At 40.8% G+C, this 20,777-nt stretch overlaps 2 protein-coding genes across 4 annotated transcripts in view; both read right to left on the bottom strand.

The window, feature by feature from the left end:
• CENPE (centromere protein E) overlaps positions 1-2,414 on the bottom strand; it is a 38,200-nt gene extending 35,786 nt beyond the window's left edge. For all 3 annotated transcript variants that reach the window (XM_055796306.1, XM_055796308.1, XM_055796307.1), the window contains exons 1-4: positions 2,352-2,414; positions 1,438-1,529; positions 499-588; positions 302-420 (exon numbers count right to left, since the gene is read on the bottom strand). In XM_055796306.1, the coding sequence (XP_055652281.1) occupies positions 302-420; positions 499-588; positions 1,438-1,529; positions 2,352-2,407 (357 nt within the window). In that variant the 5' untranslated portion in view covers positions 2,408-2,414. The remainder of the gene's footprint in view (positions 1-301; positions 421-498; positions 589-1,437; positions 1,530-2,351) is intronic.
• A 351-nt stretch (positions 2,415-2,765) lies between these two features.
• Positions 2,766-10,248, bottom strand: LOC101919149 (radial spoke head protein 4 homolog A-like). Its single transcript, XM_027787726.2, has 6 exons — positions 9,430-10,248; positions 8,666-8,897; positions 6,270-7,025; positions 5,003-5,147; positions 4,052-4,169; positions 2,766-3,402 (listed from the first exon to the last, which is right to left on the bottom strand). Exons 1-6 carry the CDS (start codon positions 9,936-9,938, stop codon positions 3,156-3,158), a joined length of 2,007 nt encoding a protein of 668 aa, XP_027643527.2. The 5' UTR covers positions 9,939-10,248; the 3' UTR covers positions 2,766-3,155.
• Between the last annotated feature and the right edge of the window lie 10,529 nt (positions 10,249-20,777).

The raw sequence follows: 20,777 nt of genomic DNA, 5'->3' as shown, positions 1-20,777 counted from the left end.
AGCTTCACATTGCTTCACCTACCACATTGAGCGGGCATCTGTTTGTATTTGTAACCAAAGTTTAGTGTATTTGCAAGTTTAACAGCCCCCCATAGCTGTGTTCAGACTTGATTCCTACTAACAGTCCCATTACTTTTTTTTTTAAACCACTCATCTTTGCAAGGATAGCAAAGCAACTGCAACATATGGTTCAAGATAAATTAGTTTCTTTCATAAGTTCCTTGATACTAATTAACTTTTATGTGACAATCACAAATATTACTAGTCCTTTCAGTCACTTCAATTTAATGGAATTGCTTACCTCACAAATGATTTTGAAAACATGTTGAATTGCTTTAGGGATAATGCCTACAGAATCTTCATTTCCCATCATTGTGTATGTCTTCCCTGAAGCAGTCTGTCCATAAGCAAAAATTGTGCCTAGAAAGATGGTTAATTTTTACTAATTACATATGAAATACATTATAAATAGGATTTAAACACAGTTTTAAGACTTACCATTATAACCTTGCACAGCTGACTGTATAATTGGAACAGCTACACCGTCATATAACTGCTGAGTGTTGTCACTTGACTGAAATACACGATCTTGAAAAGAATTTTAAAATAAAGCATGTGAATCCATTGTATTGGATGTCAAAACCAAGCTGCCATCTTACTCACTATTGCTGACCTCAAATCCAGTAAGTGGGCACCAGATTGTAGGACAGTTCAAACATAAAATGTATTGTGGCACCAGCACAGGCTTGTTTTTTTTAAAAAAAAGAGATATGAAACACAGTACCAAGAAAGATACAATGAACAGACAAGTAAAAAACAACAAAAAAAAATTATCACAGTTATATAGTCACCCCATTTAATCCCCAAACCAATTATGGCTACTTTATTTTTGAGGACTGTAAGCCTGACAAGACAGACCGATTAAACTCCTAGCCTGGAGAACACTTTGATTGAATCTGCATTTTGGGAAAAATCGTTGTAGTGGCTATATTCATGTTAATGAGCAGATCAGTAGGAAGAGACTCAAAGCAAGGCTGTTATGAGAATCTAACATTCACACTAGGCACTTTTCCATTTTAGGTTTAGGTTCCCCCACCTCCTTCTCCCTAAATGCACTGGACTAGCTAACGTAGTCCATTTCTAACTGGAATTAATTTGAAAAGAATCCCGCTCATGTTTTCTAAAACCACTGTACACCACAAACAGGAACAGAGAAAGCAACATCCATCAGGAAGCTGACTTCAAAAGCACATTCCTGGTACTGACTACAACAGACATCCTGCATGCCCCAATGGCACATCTTCAAATTTATGAAGTTGGAAGGAGGTTCAAGGGTATTGCAAAAAGTTAAGGTCATTCATGTTAGTTGGCACATTCAAGTAGTATGGTAACAAAGATCCGTGTAAGCATAAAAATGAACTGCTTTTATAGTCTTACCATAACTGAATACTCTTGTACCATTCACATCGGATATCGTATTATTTTCACTTCTCCAGTGCAGTGACACTTTATGTTCCAGATCATTTTCTCTAAAAGATGAGATGTTAAGGTTATTAGGTTAGGACTCTGCTCCTGTAATGGGCCCACCCCCCTCCCGCCATGGGGTGGCAACCCCACATTTGTGACCCCACCTCCCCCTCTCCACAGTGATATGAGGATTGTTTACTTTAAAAATGGAAAAGCAAGGGGAAAGAACCGTAACTACCTATAGTGAAAGACAATAAAGAATTTGAAAAATCTGAGGATGTTAGTTAAATCCGTACAGTTATTAAAACACAGCTGTGAGGAAAGGAGTAGACACTATTAACATATCAAGCTGGGACACAAAATAAGCTCAAGGAGAACCAAATCATTAAAGAGACAAAACATAAAATTACTGGAACTATGTGTGATCTAACCTAATTAGCACAGTAAAAGATCCACCCTCGAACAAAGAGTCTCCTACTGACAAAGCGCCTTCCCCACATAGCACACTCAGGGAAAAGAACGCTGTACTTTTAGAGACGGGGCTTACGAGAACCTGTGAAAATTAAGTGCGACGGCTGCTCAAATTGTGTAAGATATACTGTGTATTAAGAGGTGTGCTAGCTTTGTGGAATTACTGACCACACAGCACCCATCTCTGCGGAGACGCGTAAGAAGCTAATTACTCCGTGTGTGACCCGGCTCTCGCACACCGGGTGGAGCCCAGACCCGGGCTAACAGCGAGGCGGCAGCGGCGCTCCCGAGGGGCCCTGCTGAAGGCCGGGGGGAGGCGCAGCAACAGGAGGCCGAGGGACCTTGAGGCCGCCCGCAGCCTCCCCTCCGGCCCGGGGCTCAGGCGCAGCCCTCCCAGCCGGCCGGGGCCTCACCTGGCAATGAGTGGCCGCACACGCACGCAGACGGTCACGGCTCCCTCGTCCGCCATCCCCGCAGGCGCCGCGCGCAGGACCTGAGGGCAGCCGCCTGCCGCGCACACCCAGCCAAGCAACGCACTGGCCCAACCGCCGCCGGAGTTTAAACTACTCCCGAAGCCGCTTCCTATTGGCCCGCGCAGGACTGACGCGCCGGCGGAGCATACCACTCGCCACGGGCTGACGGGGGAGCAGGGAAAGCGTGGTGCGGGGGCAGACGGCCGAACGCCTGCGGCACCCCCCCGGCTGCGGAGCGTCCCGCGGTGGTGCCGGCCAGGGCTGCGGCGCCATGAAGAGCGGCGGCCGGCGGGGTACGCAGGAGGATGTGGGGTGTTGCGGTGCGCTCGGCCAGTATCTCAATAAGCTCTCTACTGAATGTAAATAGTATACTTTCGCACATAAAAGAGACATTTGTATACAATTACTTTTTTTTTTCTTTTTAAGTAAAATTTATAAAAGTATTGAAGCGCGGGTTAGAAAAACAACGTGCACGCCGGGTGAACGGTAGTTACTCCTTACAAAGCAGTGTTATTCTAGGAACCAGAAGCAGACTGTTTGCCCACTCCTCTGAAACAAGGCTGCTTCGTTGTGTTCTCTTCCAGTGACAACGATGCAATCTTCACAGCAGCAGGCTTAGGGGTGGGAAAGGAGGGGAAGGTAGCTACACAGAAGAGCCTACAGAAATCAGAAAGAAGACTGCCTTTCTTTTAAGGTCTACTAATTCATGTTTAAACTCTTAAAATTACATTTTTCTCCTGTGTTTTAATCCTCCTCCTCCTCCTCCTCCTCTTCATCCTCCTCAACAGTGCCTTCTTCCTCTTCCTCTGCTGCAGCTAAGGCTTCTTCCCTCGCAGCTTTGAAAGCCAGCTCCTCTTCCAGACTGGGGTCTCTTGTCTCAGTGATTTCTGGCCCGCTGGGGTATTCTGGTTGCACTGGTGGAGGCAGTGCGGGAGTGTGGTTCTCTGGACTGTATTTATGACCCCAGCCAAAGTAGATGTTGTCAAATTTCCTGAAAAAGAAAACCGAAAGATCACATATTCTTCCCCCAGCAAAACATCAGTGGAGATAATGTCAGGCTTCCTTGCTCTGCTGTGCAAAAAGTCACTGTGGTGCAGATATCCTATAACAGAAGTATTTAAAAGACAACACCTCTTTTTAACCATCTTCTGCTTAAAAATCTCCAAATGCTAAAATGATGAAGGCTGTACTCTGTCACTCCACTATATTGCAGTATGACTCCAACTTCACACAGGTAACAGTGCTGTTCCTGACACTGCCAGCTCCAGTGCCCATTTAAAAACAGGAAGAGGTAAGGAATGTACCATGTGTAGTGGAAACAAATGAACATTGGAACCACTGAATGTAGCTGTTGTAAAAAGTACCACAAACACAAGAATACAGCTTTCAAATCGAGGACTGTGCCCAAATAATAACTGGACATTTACATCCATTAACTTTTATACCTGCCTTTCCAATGATTAATTCATTTTCAGTCTTAAATACATGTGTACTGTTGCTGTGTGTATTTAAGTGACTTCTGCATCAGTCTCTGGAATAGTTAGAATTCAGTCATGAATTAATAATAAAGCAACTTTAACTTCATTAGACAGGTATCTGTGTTTAGCATACACGGTCTGTGTTGTAACCAAGCAACTCACTTGCCAGACGCAAAGGCATATGCTCCGGGCCATCGGTTAGACTGGAGGATTGCAACAGCGTATTGCGGGATCAGGGTTGTAGAAGGCTGAGCTGTCCAAGCAGGGATGTTCTGAATTCCTGGAGGCAGCCAAACACACAGAGTCTATGAATAAATTGACTTATGAGCCTCTGCAAAATATTTAAGACTGAGCTACAAGACTTTCACAGAATTCAAGCAACGGTTATATTAAGTTGCATGTTAGAAGAACCGTAAGACAGAAAGAATAAATGTAGGCGCTGTATTTAAACAGATGGTTTGGATGTATGGGTAGGTAGTACAGGAATGCTGAGACCCATGTACAGAAAAGATCATGCTCCTGAAATTCAGTAGTACTCACTGCTGTTTCTTTTTTCAAGGACTTGTTATCACTTACGGGTAAATTATATAGTTATATTTCACCTTGAGCAAAGAATGGAGAGTAGGAAAATAATTTACTGTTGATATAATCTAATATTCAGGGTCCCATATTCCCATGATTTGCTGCAATAATATGGTACAGTATCTAAAATCTTATTTGTATATCTGTGCATGTGTATGTATATGTATTTATATATTTACACTTGCACACATACTTTTTTTTTGCCTAAAAAGATGGTGGAAAAATACCTGAATGTATTTCATGTAGTGAGCTGTCTTGAACTTGCAGTAGCCTGACAAGTCTGAGGTATTTTTTCCATTTATTCTCAACAAGATTGTTAACTACTAAACCCAGTTATTTCAGTTTTAATGTCAATACTGTTAACCATTTTCGTTTTCATCCATTTTATAAAAGAATGTGCTTACCCTACAGGGGCAAACTATATTGCTCCACAAAGTATCAGAGTTCTAAGACTGCAGGTATATATTAATACCTACATGCCAGCTTTCCTAGTAACTCCCTATCAAAGACTTCATATTCCATGAAGAATACCTTCATCTTCAGAGAGTGGAGTGAGAAGAGGTGGTCCGATTTCTTGCTGTAGTTCATCTGGCTCCTCTGCTTTCTCGTCGTCTTCATCTTCTTCTTCTACTTCTTCCTCTGATTTTTGAAAAGGATTAAGCCAAACACAGCGGCCCTATAATTGATATGGAAAATAATTAATCCATATAAGAATCACTGAAAGAATGCAAGCCAGTTAAAACAATTGGTTCAGGCACATGCACATGCAGTAAGGGAGGGGGAGAAGAAAAGAAAAATACATTTTCCGTAACAGGTATACTGTGGGCAGAATATTGTATCCTCTTGGCAGAGTGTTCCCTATACCCTTCATCCCCCTCCTCATCCCTGCTTACTGTTTCATAATAACCCTATACCTCCGTCATCAGCTTTTTTGTTATTTTGTAGTCTTCAGTTCCTTGCCAGTTGGATTTATATCTTTGCTAGATTACCAGTTACTGCAAACTAAGAAGCTTAATTTACAGACTTTGCCCCTTCTTTTTAAAGTCTGCCTGGTTATTTAGCTACCAGTCAAAAGAACATAACAAAATGTTCCTAAGATTCTAATATGTATAGATTTTATTTTTACCACTATTATTTTGCTGGTAATAATTTTAAGCCTTATTTCCTAATATTTGCTGTTATTTTACACTAGCATTCTTGAATTGGTAGACTGGTCAGCAAGTTATCCAGCAATGATCATCAAATTAGTAATACCTCTTTCCAGCACTAGCCTGGTGTGACGAGCTTTTAAGCTTTTTCATTCGCATGTTTCACAGTAGGAAGTAAGGAACAAAAAACAAAACCAGAAGAAAAAATCAAATAAGTTCCATTTAGTATACAATTGTAAGCTATCTGCATTTTAGCATTGTACCCAAGAAAAGAGAATTTAAACATTTTTGTCAAGTAAGGACTTCAAAAGAGAAAACCCATTATAGAGGATTACCAGAAATTAGTGTTACCTATCAAGGCCTAACTCCATAATGTTATCTTTGGAATAAGTGCTGCACCTAGAAGTTTCCTAAATATATGTATTTATATGTATTTATACATCTGCTATTATGTAAATATGTGCAAAATTATTTATATATTATATATATATATCTCAAATATATTTTCTGTAGAAAATATTTCAGTTCAATACCATTCCTGGTGAAGAATTCAAATGTTCAGGTGAGGAGTGTAATTTACATTCTGAAACCCCACGAGTACTACAGTGTGAATGGTATCTGAAGTCAGTGTGAGCTGTGCCAGAACATACCTGCTTTAGAATATTCTGTACGTGGTGTACCCATGTGGAGAGAGAATCTACCATTTCAACCACAGAAAGAGGCTGAAAATCAGGGTTTTCTTCATATGTATCTCTTTCTCCACCCCCCTCCTCCTCTTCATCTCCTTCCTCCTCTGCAAACTGGTAAAATCCAATGGGAGAGATATGGGTTCCTGCTGAGATCCGAGCTATCTGTGCACGCAGGTAATTGGCCTCATTTCCAGGGAAAGGAGGAAAGCTCACAACAGGAGCATCCAGCCTACCAGTGAAGAACTTCTTGATTTTCCTGGCACAGACAATCTGGGCTGGTGTCACTGGAGGCAACTTCACCCAGGGTTTCCCTGGTTCATTACAGACAAAGTAGACATATTTATTAGCCCCAGTCCCATTTTCTTCTTTTGGGATGACAGGGGGAGGCTTATAGGTGGTCTTTGGTAGTTCGTCTTCTTTTTCTTTCTCCTCGTTTTCATCTTCAACCTCACCCATCCCTTTCCCTCCTTCCTCAATAACTTCTTCCTCTTCTGTTTCCTCATCCTCTTCGCCCTCATGGTACTGTACTTCAGCTATAATATAGTTCATCTCCAGGCCCAAAATTTTGCCCCAGAAGCGACAGATCTGGATTGGCTGAACACTAGTTAGTTTTTTAAGGGCAAGGAATATGTGATAAGATTCATCTTTGCTCAAACCAATTCCAGCCTGTTCAAAATAAAAGGCTGTTTCCATCACATTAGGTAGAGGAACCTCTCCCTGGGAAAGAAGATCCGGAGTTAGAACTGAAGAACAGTATAATTGTCTATTTGAAAAATTATACATGTTATCCACTGAGCATTATACTTCACTTTCTTGTTGTGCCACTCATTCCCTCAAAATGCTTTGCAGACATTCATTCACTACATCTTTCACTATCATTTAGAAAAAATAAAAATGCCATTTTAAGGGTAAAGAAGAGAATACAGATGAACCGCAGCTTTTAGAACACAGGATTTCAAAATTCCCACTCCTAATTACTGCAAAATAAGGAAAGTCAGAATGCTTACACAAGACTTACAAAGGACCTCAGTGCTAGGGCATGTCAGCTATGTAAGAGGCCTTGACGCCCACAAACAGTGTCACTGTGTGTTTCCTTGTGTTTGTGGCAGATACATTTTGGGAAAATATAATACATATTTTATATATTTAGACACCAAACCAGCAATATTTCTTTGGAGTGAATGTTGTTCTTTTGAAAACCTTGGCATAAAGATCCCTGTATGTTTTAAAATACTGGCCCCTGCTCTTCCTGAAGTCCATAATAAGACTCCAGCTGGCTTCAGTGGAAGCAGAACTAGGCCAGTAATGATTCAATTATTTCCATTCGCTTTATCACCCTTCTCTCATTTCATGGGGGTAGGTGATTACATCACACAAATATATTAGAAGTTGTACACAGCGGGGTAGGGGATTTGGAAGAAGGAGTGCTACTTTTGTGTGGAATTTCTTTGGCCCTACCAGCTTTCTTATATCAAAGCAGATAGACAGAAATATGAAAAATTCAAGATCCCTTTCTGAAATAGCCTATTTTTTTCTATTTTTACCATTGTATACTGTTGCTATAAAATAAGTAATAGGCTATGGAAAAGGTGAAAGACTATCTCTTCTGTTGTTAGTATTTGTATTCTGCAGTGGTAATTCATTTGAATATATACTGGCAACTTCATATGAAAATCAGTATCTTGTTGATTAGTTTCCCTTGGTTATTATAATAATTCTCTTAATTTTTCATTGTGTACAAATGCTTCTGCATATAAGCATCCAAATATGGAAAAATACCTTGTTTTAAGAAGTGGCTTTTCAATTCTAGTAGTTCTTCATTATAACATTTTTTTTATTTTTTTTTAGTTGGAGAAGGAAAGAATGGAACCACAGCTGGAGCTGGAAGGATCACACATTCTCCATTCTCTATTTTACAGTAGCAGCTGTGCACAATATTCTCAAAGTGGTGTCCAGAATTATAGTCACTTTGTGTAAAGAAATGCCACTTTTAGATAAAGAAATTTGGATGCAATATTCCATGCTGAACTGGCATATTGGAGATATTGTAAACATTACTTTCTGTTCATCATCTCTAGAACATATATGATTGTAAAGGCTTGGCATATTAGATTTACTACAGGGAAAAAACCCAACTAAATAATAACCAGATAGGTTTTCTTGTTCACAACTAGACATGGGACCAGCTCAGCTATGAAGAGGGTACATGGTACTGTGGTTGCTGTTATTTACATGATCATGAGAGGCAATACTACAAAGAAGACCTCAATTTCCTCCCTTCTTCCTTTCCCTTCCTGACATCTTCCCATGCATTCCCTCATATCTATGATACTTATTTTTCTCTGATAATAACTTACTATCTCTTCTTCTAGTTCTTCATCTCCTTCTCCATTTGCCTTGAGGAACAAAGCTTTACGTTTTTCTGCAGCTTCAAATGTTGGAAGAATCTCATATTCATCTCGAAGAGTGTCCATTTTTTTCTGAAACCGAGCCCACTTCACATCCTTGCTGATATTCTCAATTATGTCTACAGCATTTGTGGGCTGTTCATCCAGGATCTTTGTTAGCATATTAGCAAGATGATCATATCTGTTGTGAAAATGTAAATATTATTAGCCTACTATACAAGTCTTAGATGATGTTTTTAGTATCAAAAGTAGCAGCTAATCACCTGGAGCTTTGGAGAAATTGTTGAAATAGTTAGATGAAACTGCATCATGGAGCATTATGGGAAATTAGACCTGAAATTAGTCTGATATAATATATATATGTATAAGTAATCCTGTCTTCCACTTTTGGTGTATATCATACCTGCCTCAGGAGCTGAAGCTGAATTTAAACTTGCTCTTAATCAAATCAATTTCCCTTTGACTTCTATGCATTCCCTCAGGAATTTTTATTCTGAAAGGTGTTGGACACACACAAGTATCACATAGTGATGACTATTGCATTTATAAACAGATTTATATATAAATTTATGTATAGCATATTCTCCCATGCTATATACACACACACAGAGAATTTCACCCTTGCTTAACGTAACCCTTTTCTCTTTTGCCAACACTTTTCCCTCCACTCATACTTCCTACCCCTTTCAATTCTGCCCCTTTTTCAGACTTACAAGTTCAGGCCAGATGTTGTGCTGCTCTTCAGTAAATAGGCTTTTGCATTCTGAATTGCCAGGATTCGGGACTTGGGATCAGGGATCTGATCATCACATGGACTGTATCCTGGCTGATAAAGACCATAACCTGGTTCATGTGGCTGATAGGGTCCATGCCGGCGTTCATAGGCTTCATAGGGATCTTGTCCTACTGCGTATGTCTGATAGGCACTTTTTGATTTCTGTGTTTGGTAAGGGTCTAATTCTAGTGCATACGACTGATACATGCTTTGCCTTGCCTCCTGTGATTGGTAAGAGTCTTGTCCCAGTGCATATCTCTGGCTGGTGTTTGTTTCGGGCACCTGTAGCTTGTAAGAGCCTTGTTCTGCTCCCTGTGGGTGATCGAGGTGTTGGATCAGGGTCTGTGGTTGATACGGTGCTTGTTCTGGTGGATGGGTCTGGCTGACACTTCTTCTTCGGTCCTGTGCTTGGTAGCGGTCTTGGTCTGGTGCTTGTGGCTGATCCATGCTGTCCCTCAGCCCCGGTGGCTGACCAGACCCTTGCCTTACCCCCCGTTCCGACTGCTGAGGCTGATGCGGGTCTCGCTCAGTCTCCAAGCCCTCAAAAGGTGCCTGCCCGGGGCCCTGCTGAGGCGGGTAGGGTGTGTACAGCTCGGCCCGGCCGGGGCCGCCTCCGGCCCACAAGTGCTCCCCGAGGCCGCGCTCCTGCCCTTCCCGCGGGACAGCCTGGGGCGGCGGCTCCTCGGGAGGCTCGGTCACGGCCTGGCTCGGGCCGTGCGGGCCGGGCCGGGGGCGCCGAGCTGCACCTTAGCCACCCTCAGCGCCTCCCGTCGCGCAGCAACGGCTGCTGCCGCCCGCGGGGCGGGGCGGGGCGGGCGTCGCTGAGGTAACCCGGCCGCTGCTGCTCGGGCCGCCCGGTGGGGCGCTGCCGTGCCGTGCCGGAACGCGTGGGGCCGCAGCTTCTGCCGGCAGGCGGCGCTACCGCCTCGTTTCTCCCCGCGCTCGGGAGGTGCCAGCAGGTTGCCCGCCGCAGGGGGAGCGGCGGGGCTGAGGGAGCCCGTTGGAAGCGGTGGCGGAGCCTCGCGCGGTTGAAGCCGTTGGAGGCGCCGCAGCTGTCGGGGCTGCTGCGCTCGGGTACCTGCTGCCGGCCGCTCGGGCGGCGCGGTGTCCCCTTTGCGTCGCCGCACGCCGAGGGGCAGCCGCGCCCAGATTTCTGAGGGGGCCATTGCCCCCGTCAGCTTTCCTCAGCGCTGGGCGGGAAGCGCCGCCCACGCCCGAGGGGGCTGCCGCTGGGGGTGGGGGCGGGCGGCGCGCCCGGGCTCGCTGCTCTCAGCCCCGCGGGTCTGGGGCGTCTGCTGAGCAGGGAACCCCAGCCTGCCCGAGCTGCTGCCTCTTTCTCTGAGGGGTTTTCAAGCCCTGCTTGTTTCCTTTTATCATGATCTACAAACACCGTTAGTACTCTGTCTTGAACGTTTGTGGTACAAGAACCTTCTAGGTGTCTGCTGGGAGCTGAAGTATGGGTCTTCAAAAGCTTAATCTTTGTTTAAAAAGAAACAAGTTACATTCACTTGTCTTCGTTGTGTGCAGTAGAAAATGCAGTTTAATCTTCTCCTGTTTAGTGGTGATGTATCATGCTGTTTCCGTAAAGTACAAAATTTTTTTCTTTGAGGAGGAGAAAAGTATTGTAAATCCTGATGATTACTCTAAAAAATTGTATTTACAGATCCAAGGAAAGAAAGCAGATGTAAATTAAGTTGGAATGAAGGTGTTCTGGTACAAAACAGTTTTATCCTGTGATGCTATCAATGTTAAGGAGACAACTGACCACAATGTGAGTAACGTCAGTTTGCAACAGTATTCAAATACTAAAATGTAAAGGGCAAATGTCACATTACAGTGGAAGAACCTGCTAACTTCTAGTAATTTAGTTACTTGAGATTTGTTTTACAGAAACATAGTAAGGCAGTGCTATATGCTTTTGTAGCGCCGTCAGGTATTTTGTGCTACAGTACTATCTACTTGAACAGCTATTTGAGGTTATGTTAATATCCAGTCCTTGTCATATGTGTAAAACTTGCTCACATGCATTATTATCTCCTTAACTGCTCATAGCTAAGTTGGTGAAGAACTCTTACTGTTTGAGTAAAGTTAATTGCACACCTAGTATTCAATAAGGAGGTTCTGAAACAAATGCATAGAGCAGGTGAGGTTTGGGGGGGGGGGGGGGGGGGAAAGACCTTTTAAGGAGCTGCATTTTAGCAGATGTCTACAGCTGGCCCAAGGGTAGCTGTCAAGTGTTCTCTAACAATTTAACAGGGACAATAGTATTGTCTTAGGGTATCCATGTGAAGAAGTTCTGTGTGGCGAGATTTTGGTAGCAGAGGTGCTACAGGGGTGGCTTCTGTGAGAAGCTGCTAGAAACTTCCCCTGTGTCTGACAGAGCCAATGCCAGCTGGCTCCACAATGGACACACAGCTGGCTAAGGCTAAGTCCATCAGCGATGGTGGTAGAGCCTCTGTGATGGCATATTTAAGAAAGGGATGAAGTTGTTGCTAAAGTACAATGGCATCTAGAGAAGGAAGGAGTTAGAATATGTGAGAGGAATAACTCTGCAAACAGCAAGGACAGTGAAGAAGGAGGAGGAGGTGCCACCCCAGGCACTGGAGCAGAGATTCCTCTACAGCCTATGGTGAAGACCACAGTGAGGCAGGCTGTCCCCCTGCAGCCAGTGGAGGTGGAGGGGAGCAGATATACATCTGCAGCCCGTGGAGGACCCCAGGCTGGAGAAGGTGGATGCCTGAAGGAGGCTGTGACCCTGTGGCAAGTCTGTGCCGGAGCAGGTTTGCTGGCAGGACTTGAGACCCCATGGGGGACCCATGCTGGAGCAGTCTGTTCCTGAAGGACTGCACCCCGTGGGAGGGACCCACGGTGGAGCAGGACAAGAGTGTGAGGAGTCCTCTCCTGAGGAGGAAGGAGTGGCAGGGACGATGTGTGATGAATAGACCACAACCCCCATTCCCCTGCGCTGCTGGGGGGTGGGGAGGAGGTAGAGAAAATCAGGAATACAGTTCAGCCTGGGAAGAAGGGAGGGGTGGGGGGAAGGTCTTTTTAAGATTTGGTTTCATTTCTCATTACTCTACTCTGACTTGATTGGTAATAAACTAATTTCACCAAGTCAAGTCTGTTTTGCTCCTATCAGTAATTGGTGAGTGATTTCTCACTGTCCTTATCTCGACCCACGAGCCTATTGTTTATACTTTGTCTCCCTGAACAGCTGAGGAGGGGAGTGACAGAGCAGCTTAGGTGGGCACCTGGCATCCAGCCAGGGTCAACTCACCACAGTGCTATAAGAATCTCAGCAAAATGCTCTGTTAAGATTATAAGTTGTGTTGAAGTACGGCAATACCGGAACTGTAAAATAGACTTCTTTGTCATTGGTAGGTCAGTTAATGTAACTTTTAAAAAATGCAGTTTATTTTGGTTATTTATTAGAAGTAACCAGAAAAAAATTTTCAGATGGGGCATTGCAAATTTCTGTCAAATTCCAAGAGAGTTAATGCCAGAAGTACCATTGATGAATCTGACCCATTCTGAAACAGCAGTGAAACATATGTTGCCACAAACTTTAATAGCATTTATATGAAGAAATAAAAAGTTTCTGTATTGTGTTCCTACGATTCCAACAAGTAAGACAACATCATAAAAATGTTACATCTGCTGGGTTTCAGCTTGTAGAGGTTTTATTATTGACCCATTGGTCCTTGCAAGGAATGTGCATAGAATCATTTTGCAGATACATTTGCAGATCTTGCACAATGACTGCAGAGGGCGGCACAGTACTTGCAAATTACTTGTGAATGCCTTTTTATTTGGTAACCATATTTCATATTTGGAAGAAGAATTTGATTTTTAGTAACTCACTTCTATAAAAATTGTATAGAATTAAGTTGTATTTCTAGCTGTGATGTTCCATGAAGCAGCTACTCAAGAAAGGGTAACTGCTTTATCTTTTCAGTATTGTTCAGCAAAGAAAACCTATATTACAATTAATGTAAGTTAGGCCATATGTAAAATGTACAGTGGCGCAGGGTAAGGAGTACTACAGTGCAGAAGGATGTTTCAGCAAGGTGTGGTGATGATCTCTTGTTGATACAGAGAAGTCAGAAATAGATACATAATACTGCAACAGAATCCTACAGGATAATGTTCAATAGATATTTAACTATAGCTGTGCAGTGGCAGCAATGTTGGTGTGGACCAGCAAAAATTCAAGGGAGTAAAAAAATTTTGTCACCTGGTAATCTGAGTGCTAAATATGTTGTAACAAAGCTTTTGTTCAAGCTATGTTATTACAGTGACATGGCAAGGATTTTTGTTAGGGGAAGTGCAGGAAATTGAGGTTGATAGTTTTTCAGATACTGGAATGTCATGTCTTTGTGATTATGTTACCGAAGGTGATGGTATTTTTTGGGGGGCACTGTTTGATTGACTGAAAGGTGCAGTGGACACCATGATTAGTGCTTTCTGGGTGCTGCATCACTAATTTATTATAATTTTCATTGATGTATTTTTAAGATTTGGTTTCATTTCTCATTACTGTACTCTGACTTGATTGGTAATAAACTAATTTTCCAGAGTCAAGTCTGTTTTGCGCATATCAGTAATTGGTGAGTGATCTCTCCCTGTCCTTATCTTGACCCACAAGCCTATTGTTATATTTTATTTTTCTTACTTTGAAATTCTTAAATGAAATTTAATAATTTAATTTCTTACCTGTCAGTACCATCAAAGCATGGTGGGTTTTGGTTGCTATTTGTGAGGAGAAAGCTTAGTTTTCTGGCAAAGAGGGTGTGGAAGTTGTGCAACTTTTAAATACATGCTGGGTTTAACCAGTGTCAGCCTAGATACTTTGTGCTGGTGCTCAGAACTGTCCATTTCCTACAAATCTCTAAGATCACAACTGCAGATTTTGGAGGCTGTGTGGTGTGACGTTTGCTAGGATGAGATGAAAAGCAGTGGTGATCCTTGCTAGTGCATTACAGCTGTGATAGAGTTCAAGTGGGCCTGACTTGGATCTGCATATGGCCCACTAGGCTTCTGTTATGTGTTCTTTGTCAACTTATGCAGAGAAATTGGAATGTTGGGTAGTGCCTTCTCTTTAAAAGGCATAACTATGCATCGTTGAGTCTTTCTGTACTATTCTCATCAACTGAACCTGTTTCAGTGGTTCATGTTGAAGATACCCAAATTTGTTCCTCAGAGCTGTACAGATTCTGATGACTGTATTGCTACAACGGTGGAAATGTGGGCTGTTGGGAGTTCGGGGTCTTTGATGACTGCAACGGTGCTACCAGATGGCAGTGGTGTGGTGGAATGAGCATCCAATACAGTCCTCTGCTCTGGCTTGTTGCAGGCTCGTTTCTCCTTGCTGTGCATCTAAAATTCCCCTTTCTTGGGGGATACAGGGATGAAGGGGAGGGGAGTTTTTGTTTAATGTAGAAATTCTTGGGGATTTTGTTTCTGTTAATATTTGGTTAAGTGACAACAATTTATTGTCATTAATAAAAGGGAGGTTCACTTATCACTTTGCAGTTTACTGTGATAAAACAAACATATTTATTAGAGACTACTTTCAATTTACAATGATTATATGTAATCGTTTAATTCTTATGTGAAGCTGAGCAAGTGCAAGAGGATTGTAAATCGTCACTTCAAGAGAATTATAAATTTCAGTCAATTCCTATTTGGTTTTTCCCTAGCTGTGTGTGTTACAGGACTTCTCATTGTAGAGAGAATGAATTCAATTATTTTTTCCCCTGCTGTGGTTAACCCTGTAGTCTGCAGTAGCAGTGTAAAGCAGGGTATAATGATTCAGCAGTATTTTACAAAACTATGCAAAACATGAGGAAATAAAGAACGAGTCCAGACATTTTGCCCTTTCAAACAATTAAGAGAAGGACTATCTAAGCATGTTCTTTACTATTTATCAAATACTTAGAAAATAAATACTCTAAAATCAAAATCCTTCAGAAGTGTAGATGGCATTGTTTTAATCAGGGACTCTGAGAATGGCTAGGAGGTTTTGTGAAACTTAGGAATATGCAGAAGATCTTTCAGTATTTTACTAGGATTAGTCATACATTTAAGTTCATACTTAAATTCTTTACAGGAGGGGCTTGCCACTCAATAAATATAAAAATCTACTCAAAAATCCATCTTCATATTTCAATTCTGTCAGAAAATCCATGCTACTGAATATAACTTTTAAAAAATACAACTTTTCAGGCCATGTTTTTTCAACAATGTCCAAGCAAGTTGTCCTATGTTATGCTATTTTGACTGTGCTATCTAATAATTGACTCATTTGAGGATAGCAGTATGCTCAGAAACGGTATGTTTTAATTTATATCTACTGAGCTCACAATGTAATTGCATTCTCCATTTGCAATAATACTCAAAGTTTTATAGTGAAACAAGCCTTGAAGTTCACTTTGTGATGATTTCCAATAAAGATAAATCAATCTTTATAATTGTTATTTCATGAAATACCATTAGATCAACCATTTTGTCTGGAATTAATTTCTGTAAATTCTCATTCTGTAAATACTCATTCATTGTCAATTTGATGTCTAGGTTCAGTCTCCATTGTTGTAGATAACTTTGTCCCACTTTCTTTTTCCAGAGATGTAGAACTTCCTGTAAACAACCTTATTCTAGGAAAAAACATGTTAACTTGAGAAATAATTTGTTTTTCTTCTTTGTTTTCCTCTTTATTATTTGTGATAGGGCTTCTATTTTCACTTCAATGAAAATAGACCTAGTCTCCACATCTTTTTTTCTGTCTGTGAAAAGCATGACAAGACAAAAATTTACATCAGCAATCAAAAAACTATTTAGGTGAAGTAAATGGGAGTACCTATGAAGTGTCTCTGGGATATTTTTCCCTATATTTTATATTAGTAACTTTGCTGCAATATCACTAGATTTTTGGTGCAACAATTTCCATCCTATTTTACATATAAATAAGTTTTCTACTGAAAATATGCTATAATTTAGATATTAGAATACATTCTATTAGTTTGTGTTTTTCTTGCAAAATTTTTATATAAACCATTGTAAACAATGTCTTGTTCACCTGCATTTGAAACTTGCTTCTCTCCTCTATTTTGTTGGTGAAAACTGCTTCTTTAGCTGTCTGTGTTAATAGGTGTGCAAAGCATCTGTATTAAACCGTACATTTATTTGCATTCCTTTGTCAAAATATGAAGAAATATTGTGTCTGTGTAAGGAACTGTAAGAACATCTTAAAAAGTACCCTTAAGTGTGTAAAACTTGGGGGCTATAACATTTTACTTTCAGCTGTCTGGAGTGAGATTGAGAACTCCTTGATGCTTAGAGTTAATATACATACGGTAGTGTTTGGAAGTTAAAAAGACGTGACAATCCATGCATTGACCAGGGATTGCTTAACTGAATGGTGTGGAAAATCTGTCATGATATGCTATGAATTATGCATCTCTTCAGGCTTTACTCACCCTTTTCAGAACTGAAAGAGGTCATGATTATTTCAGGCTCCAAATTTATAGATCTTCTACTGAATGAGAAAGCAGCTTCTCCCCTTTTCCTTCACTGTCCAAAGAAATAAGTGGGACTTCGTTTCTAAGGAACAGCTGCTGGATCATATACCCTTTTGCCAGCCTATGTAGAGCTCAGAAGGGGAGAGACCTGAATACAACTCCCTTCAGGCTAAGACTGAAATCATATTCCCTGCATCTCGAATAAGGGAACTGGGTTTGTCTAAGGGGACTTGGGTAAACTGTCCTCTTTCTAACTTAATATTCAAAGCTGGTTTTTTCATCTTTTATAAAGCAAACCCATGATCTTGGAGCACAGTCATGAGTAATTTCTTAGGAGATTCCAGTATAGTCAATAAAAAGATGGAAACAATTAGAGCCAATACTTCATAGCCAACAGTTGTTTTCCAGGATACAGTACTGACAGCAGAAAACATGGGGAGCAAATAGTAAAGGTGTTAAAATAATTCACAATAGAGCTTGAGATTTCTTTTAAAATACTTGAGATCCAAACACCATGTTTATCAGATAGTGCTTTACTTCCTGAAGTGACCATGATTTTACTTAGAGGGCCAAATTCCATTGTGGAGTTAGTTAGTGAAATTCCCTCTACCTCAGGGACAGAGTTAGAGCTCCAGCTCCTGTGTTAGGAGTCTTCATTATGTGTTTTTCATTAATGATACTCCAGAACAACATACTAAGTTTATGCACTAAATTGCAAGCTGATGGAGCTTTTACTAATCAATAAGTTGACTAACTCTTGGGAAGGGCAAACAGGTTTGGTTAATAATATGCCAGAAGTCAGGAAAACACTGTACCTAAAAATCAACAGCTAAAGGTAAAATTCATTTCACTTGTGGAGGTACCACCTTGAAAGAGGTTGGAGTTGCAGTAACAGTAGTTGTGTTCCTAAAATGGATTTCCTGAATTAGACCTTTCTGGATAAACAACAATTAAAAGAGAAGAAGCTGAGATTTTCCTGGTAGGCTTCCGAGATCTAGCCCAGAAAGATGTACAGTCACTGAAAAGGCAAAATCATAGTGAGTTTAAAAAATTGAAAAAGACCTAGTCTGACTCTTTCAATGTCAGCTGCCTAAATTCCTACTGGCTCTGAGATTCAAAGGAAGGGCAATGTATACAGGAGGCAACATTTGTAGAAAACATTTCTCTAGTTAGATGCAACATACTTTCAGGAGTGTGTTTTGTCTAGTAATGCATTTGTTCCTGTAAACAGACAATAAAGTGAAGTAATAGGGTTTAGAAGTTGTCATTGCTTGATGATGGGAGAATGTAATTTATCTGTTGTCAGAAACAGTGTGCACCATGCTTGGTCAATATTATTCAGGCACTGAAATCTGTTAAATTGGTAGGTACACAAGAGTAAAAAATGAAAAGGATTTTTTTTTCCTTAAGGTTATTTCATGTGTTTAATCTGAAATGTATAAATTTTGCTGTTTAAAAAGTACCTCAGCTGCTCTTTCTCCATTATTTTATTTATCCTAATGTAAACATCAATTAACCTCCCTCCTGCCTGAATTAAATATGTTTAACAAGTAATCAATCTGAATTAACATCAGAAGACTTCATGCCATTTATATGTTTTTAACAGATGTGTTCAGATAATTCTGGGAACATATTTGGCAATGAAAGGACCCTGCTGTGATTCACCAGTTTCCTGGGAGAAGACTCGGGGCATGCATCATCTTAATTAAGCATTGTTGTTTTAGGCCCCTGACAATAGTGGTGAAGTTAAATAATAATTCATTAGTTTGTATTTTCAAATACTTGTGCTGATGGAGCTTTTTCATTTCATCTATAAGAAGAGCCTTTTAAAGTCTTTCTAAAAAGATTTTTCTGCTAGTACCTTTGAGGGTTAGAATGAAAAATACTTTAACAAATGCATAGTAAGTAAAAATCATATGACTACCAAGATTCAAACACCAAAAGTCACCTTGTCTGAAGTATTCAATTTTCAGTTAATATACTCAAGAATAAATCTGACAGGGATTAGTTACATGAGAGTGTGTTTCGGTTGTTATGGATTGTATAGCAGCCTTTTAATTTTAGCCAATTAGAATGTTTGCCCACACTGTCCACCCATGACTTCATTGTATTTACTGTTTTGTGCTCCTCTAACATCGGGCACCGCCCATTTGCTTTATGTGAAAGCGTATCTAGGGTAGAAAACCTTGTGCTTTATTTACATGGAAGATTTGAATCCCTAAACATGGTGAAGCCCTGTAGAAGGTAAACTCTAGATTTAAAAGTGTGGGCTGATTCTACTATGGCTGAATGAGTTTTGTAACTTGAAAACAAATCTAAAACTAAATGAATGTTGTAAACTCTGTCCATCATGAGCTTGTAAATAATGTACACCAGTGGCAGCATTTACCACTAGCTGCTTGAGTGTCACAAATGTTGATGCTCTAAAAGCCTCACCACTGGACAATTCAATCAGCCTCCTAGAAAAAGGAGATTTCCTCAAATGACTTGACAGTTACATATTTATGGCATATAATCTGTATGACATCTGATTGGACACAGGTGAAAAACAAAATGAGGAGCTTTTGGGGAGCTACAAGAACAAACATTTCTCAGATGGCAGAATCAAGGAGGTCTTTCCCTTCTGTCATTAGGTAATTGTGCCTCGTGATTACAGGTATATTTGCTTGATTTTTTTGGTGCTAATGTGCAAGCAAATGGGAATACCAGCCCATGTCTTACTTGCAGAGGGTAGGAATTTCCTTGTAACAGCTGCTGTGGTGACTGGCATCCGTTAGTGTGTGGGATTTTCTTGCATCACACTTGTATCATTATGGCAGTAACAATTTTAGTATAGATTAGAGCATTAATAGTCTAATAAACTCAACTTCTGTTGTAAAAGAGATTTTATATTTGAAATATATAATTTGACACTTGTCTGAGTATTTCAAGTGAAATTACTTTAGTCTTGGGAGTTGAATGTTATCGCAACAGTAGCAAGAATTGACTCATATGTTAGATGATTGATGTTCCAAGTGTCTTCAAGTCTAATTGTTGAGAGGTACAGTAGCCTAATGTGAAGAATAGATTGGGTACCCATCCGTTAGGCACAAATTTCCATTCATTGACATGCTTCACTTCTGAAATTAGAAGCTTTTATTTTTGGTTCTGAAAACAAGTTGCATTATAACTCCTATTGAACTGGATCAAAGATTACAAAAGCTAGTATTGCACTGAATGAAGTTCCACTGGCTTGAGCGATTGGTCTTTTAGGAGGGGCTCAGGTGAGGAAGGAGTAGTACAGCTCCTCCCTTCTTACGTGGTAAGAAAGAGTGTAGATCTCATGCTGGGCTTTCACAGGTGAAGGAAGTGTCTTCTGGTTGTCAGATCCTGGATTTTTAGTCTTTCTGCTGAGGATGTAATAGCAATATTCCCTAACAGTGTCCAAGCATCTTCTTGACTTCTTTCTTTAAAGGGAAGAATCACGGCTTTGCTTTCCAGCTTGAAAACTCTTTTGCCTCTTAAAACTCACCAAGTAAGCATGAAATCTTACTTGTAGCAATCATCCAAGAGATTGTAAACTGAATCACGGATTTCCAACACTGGGAACTATTTTGGATCAGCAGAACTGCTTTGATAAGCAATTACCTGCATAGTTACACTAATACAAAGCTGCTTAGCCACTTTAAAACAGTGACGTGGCAATGCTGTTTAGGGTCATGATTCAGTTTAACTCAAGGGGGACATTAATGGGGGAAACGGAAGTGCTACAATGTTTGGAGGCCTCTTA

This window comes from Falco peregrinus, chromosome 2, assembly GCF_023634155.1.
Source record: "Falco peregrinus isolate bFalPer1 chromosome 2, bFalPer1.pri, whole genome shotgun sequence".
In the NCBI taxonomy this organism is placed as follows: Eukaryota; Metazoa; Chordata; class Aves; order Falconiformes; family Falconidae; genus Falco; species Falco peregrinus.
The sequence above is the reverse complement of the archived record's forward strand: the minus strand, read 5'-3'. Positions and strand labels throughout refer to the sequence as shown.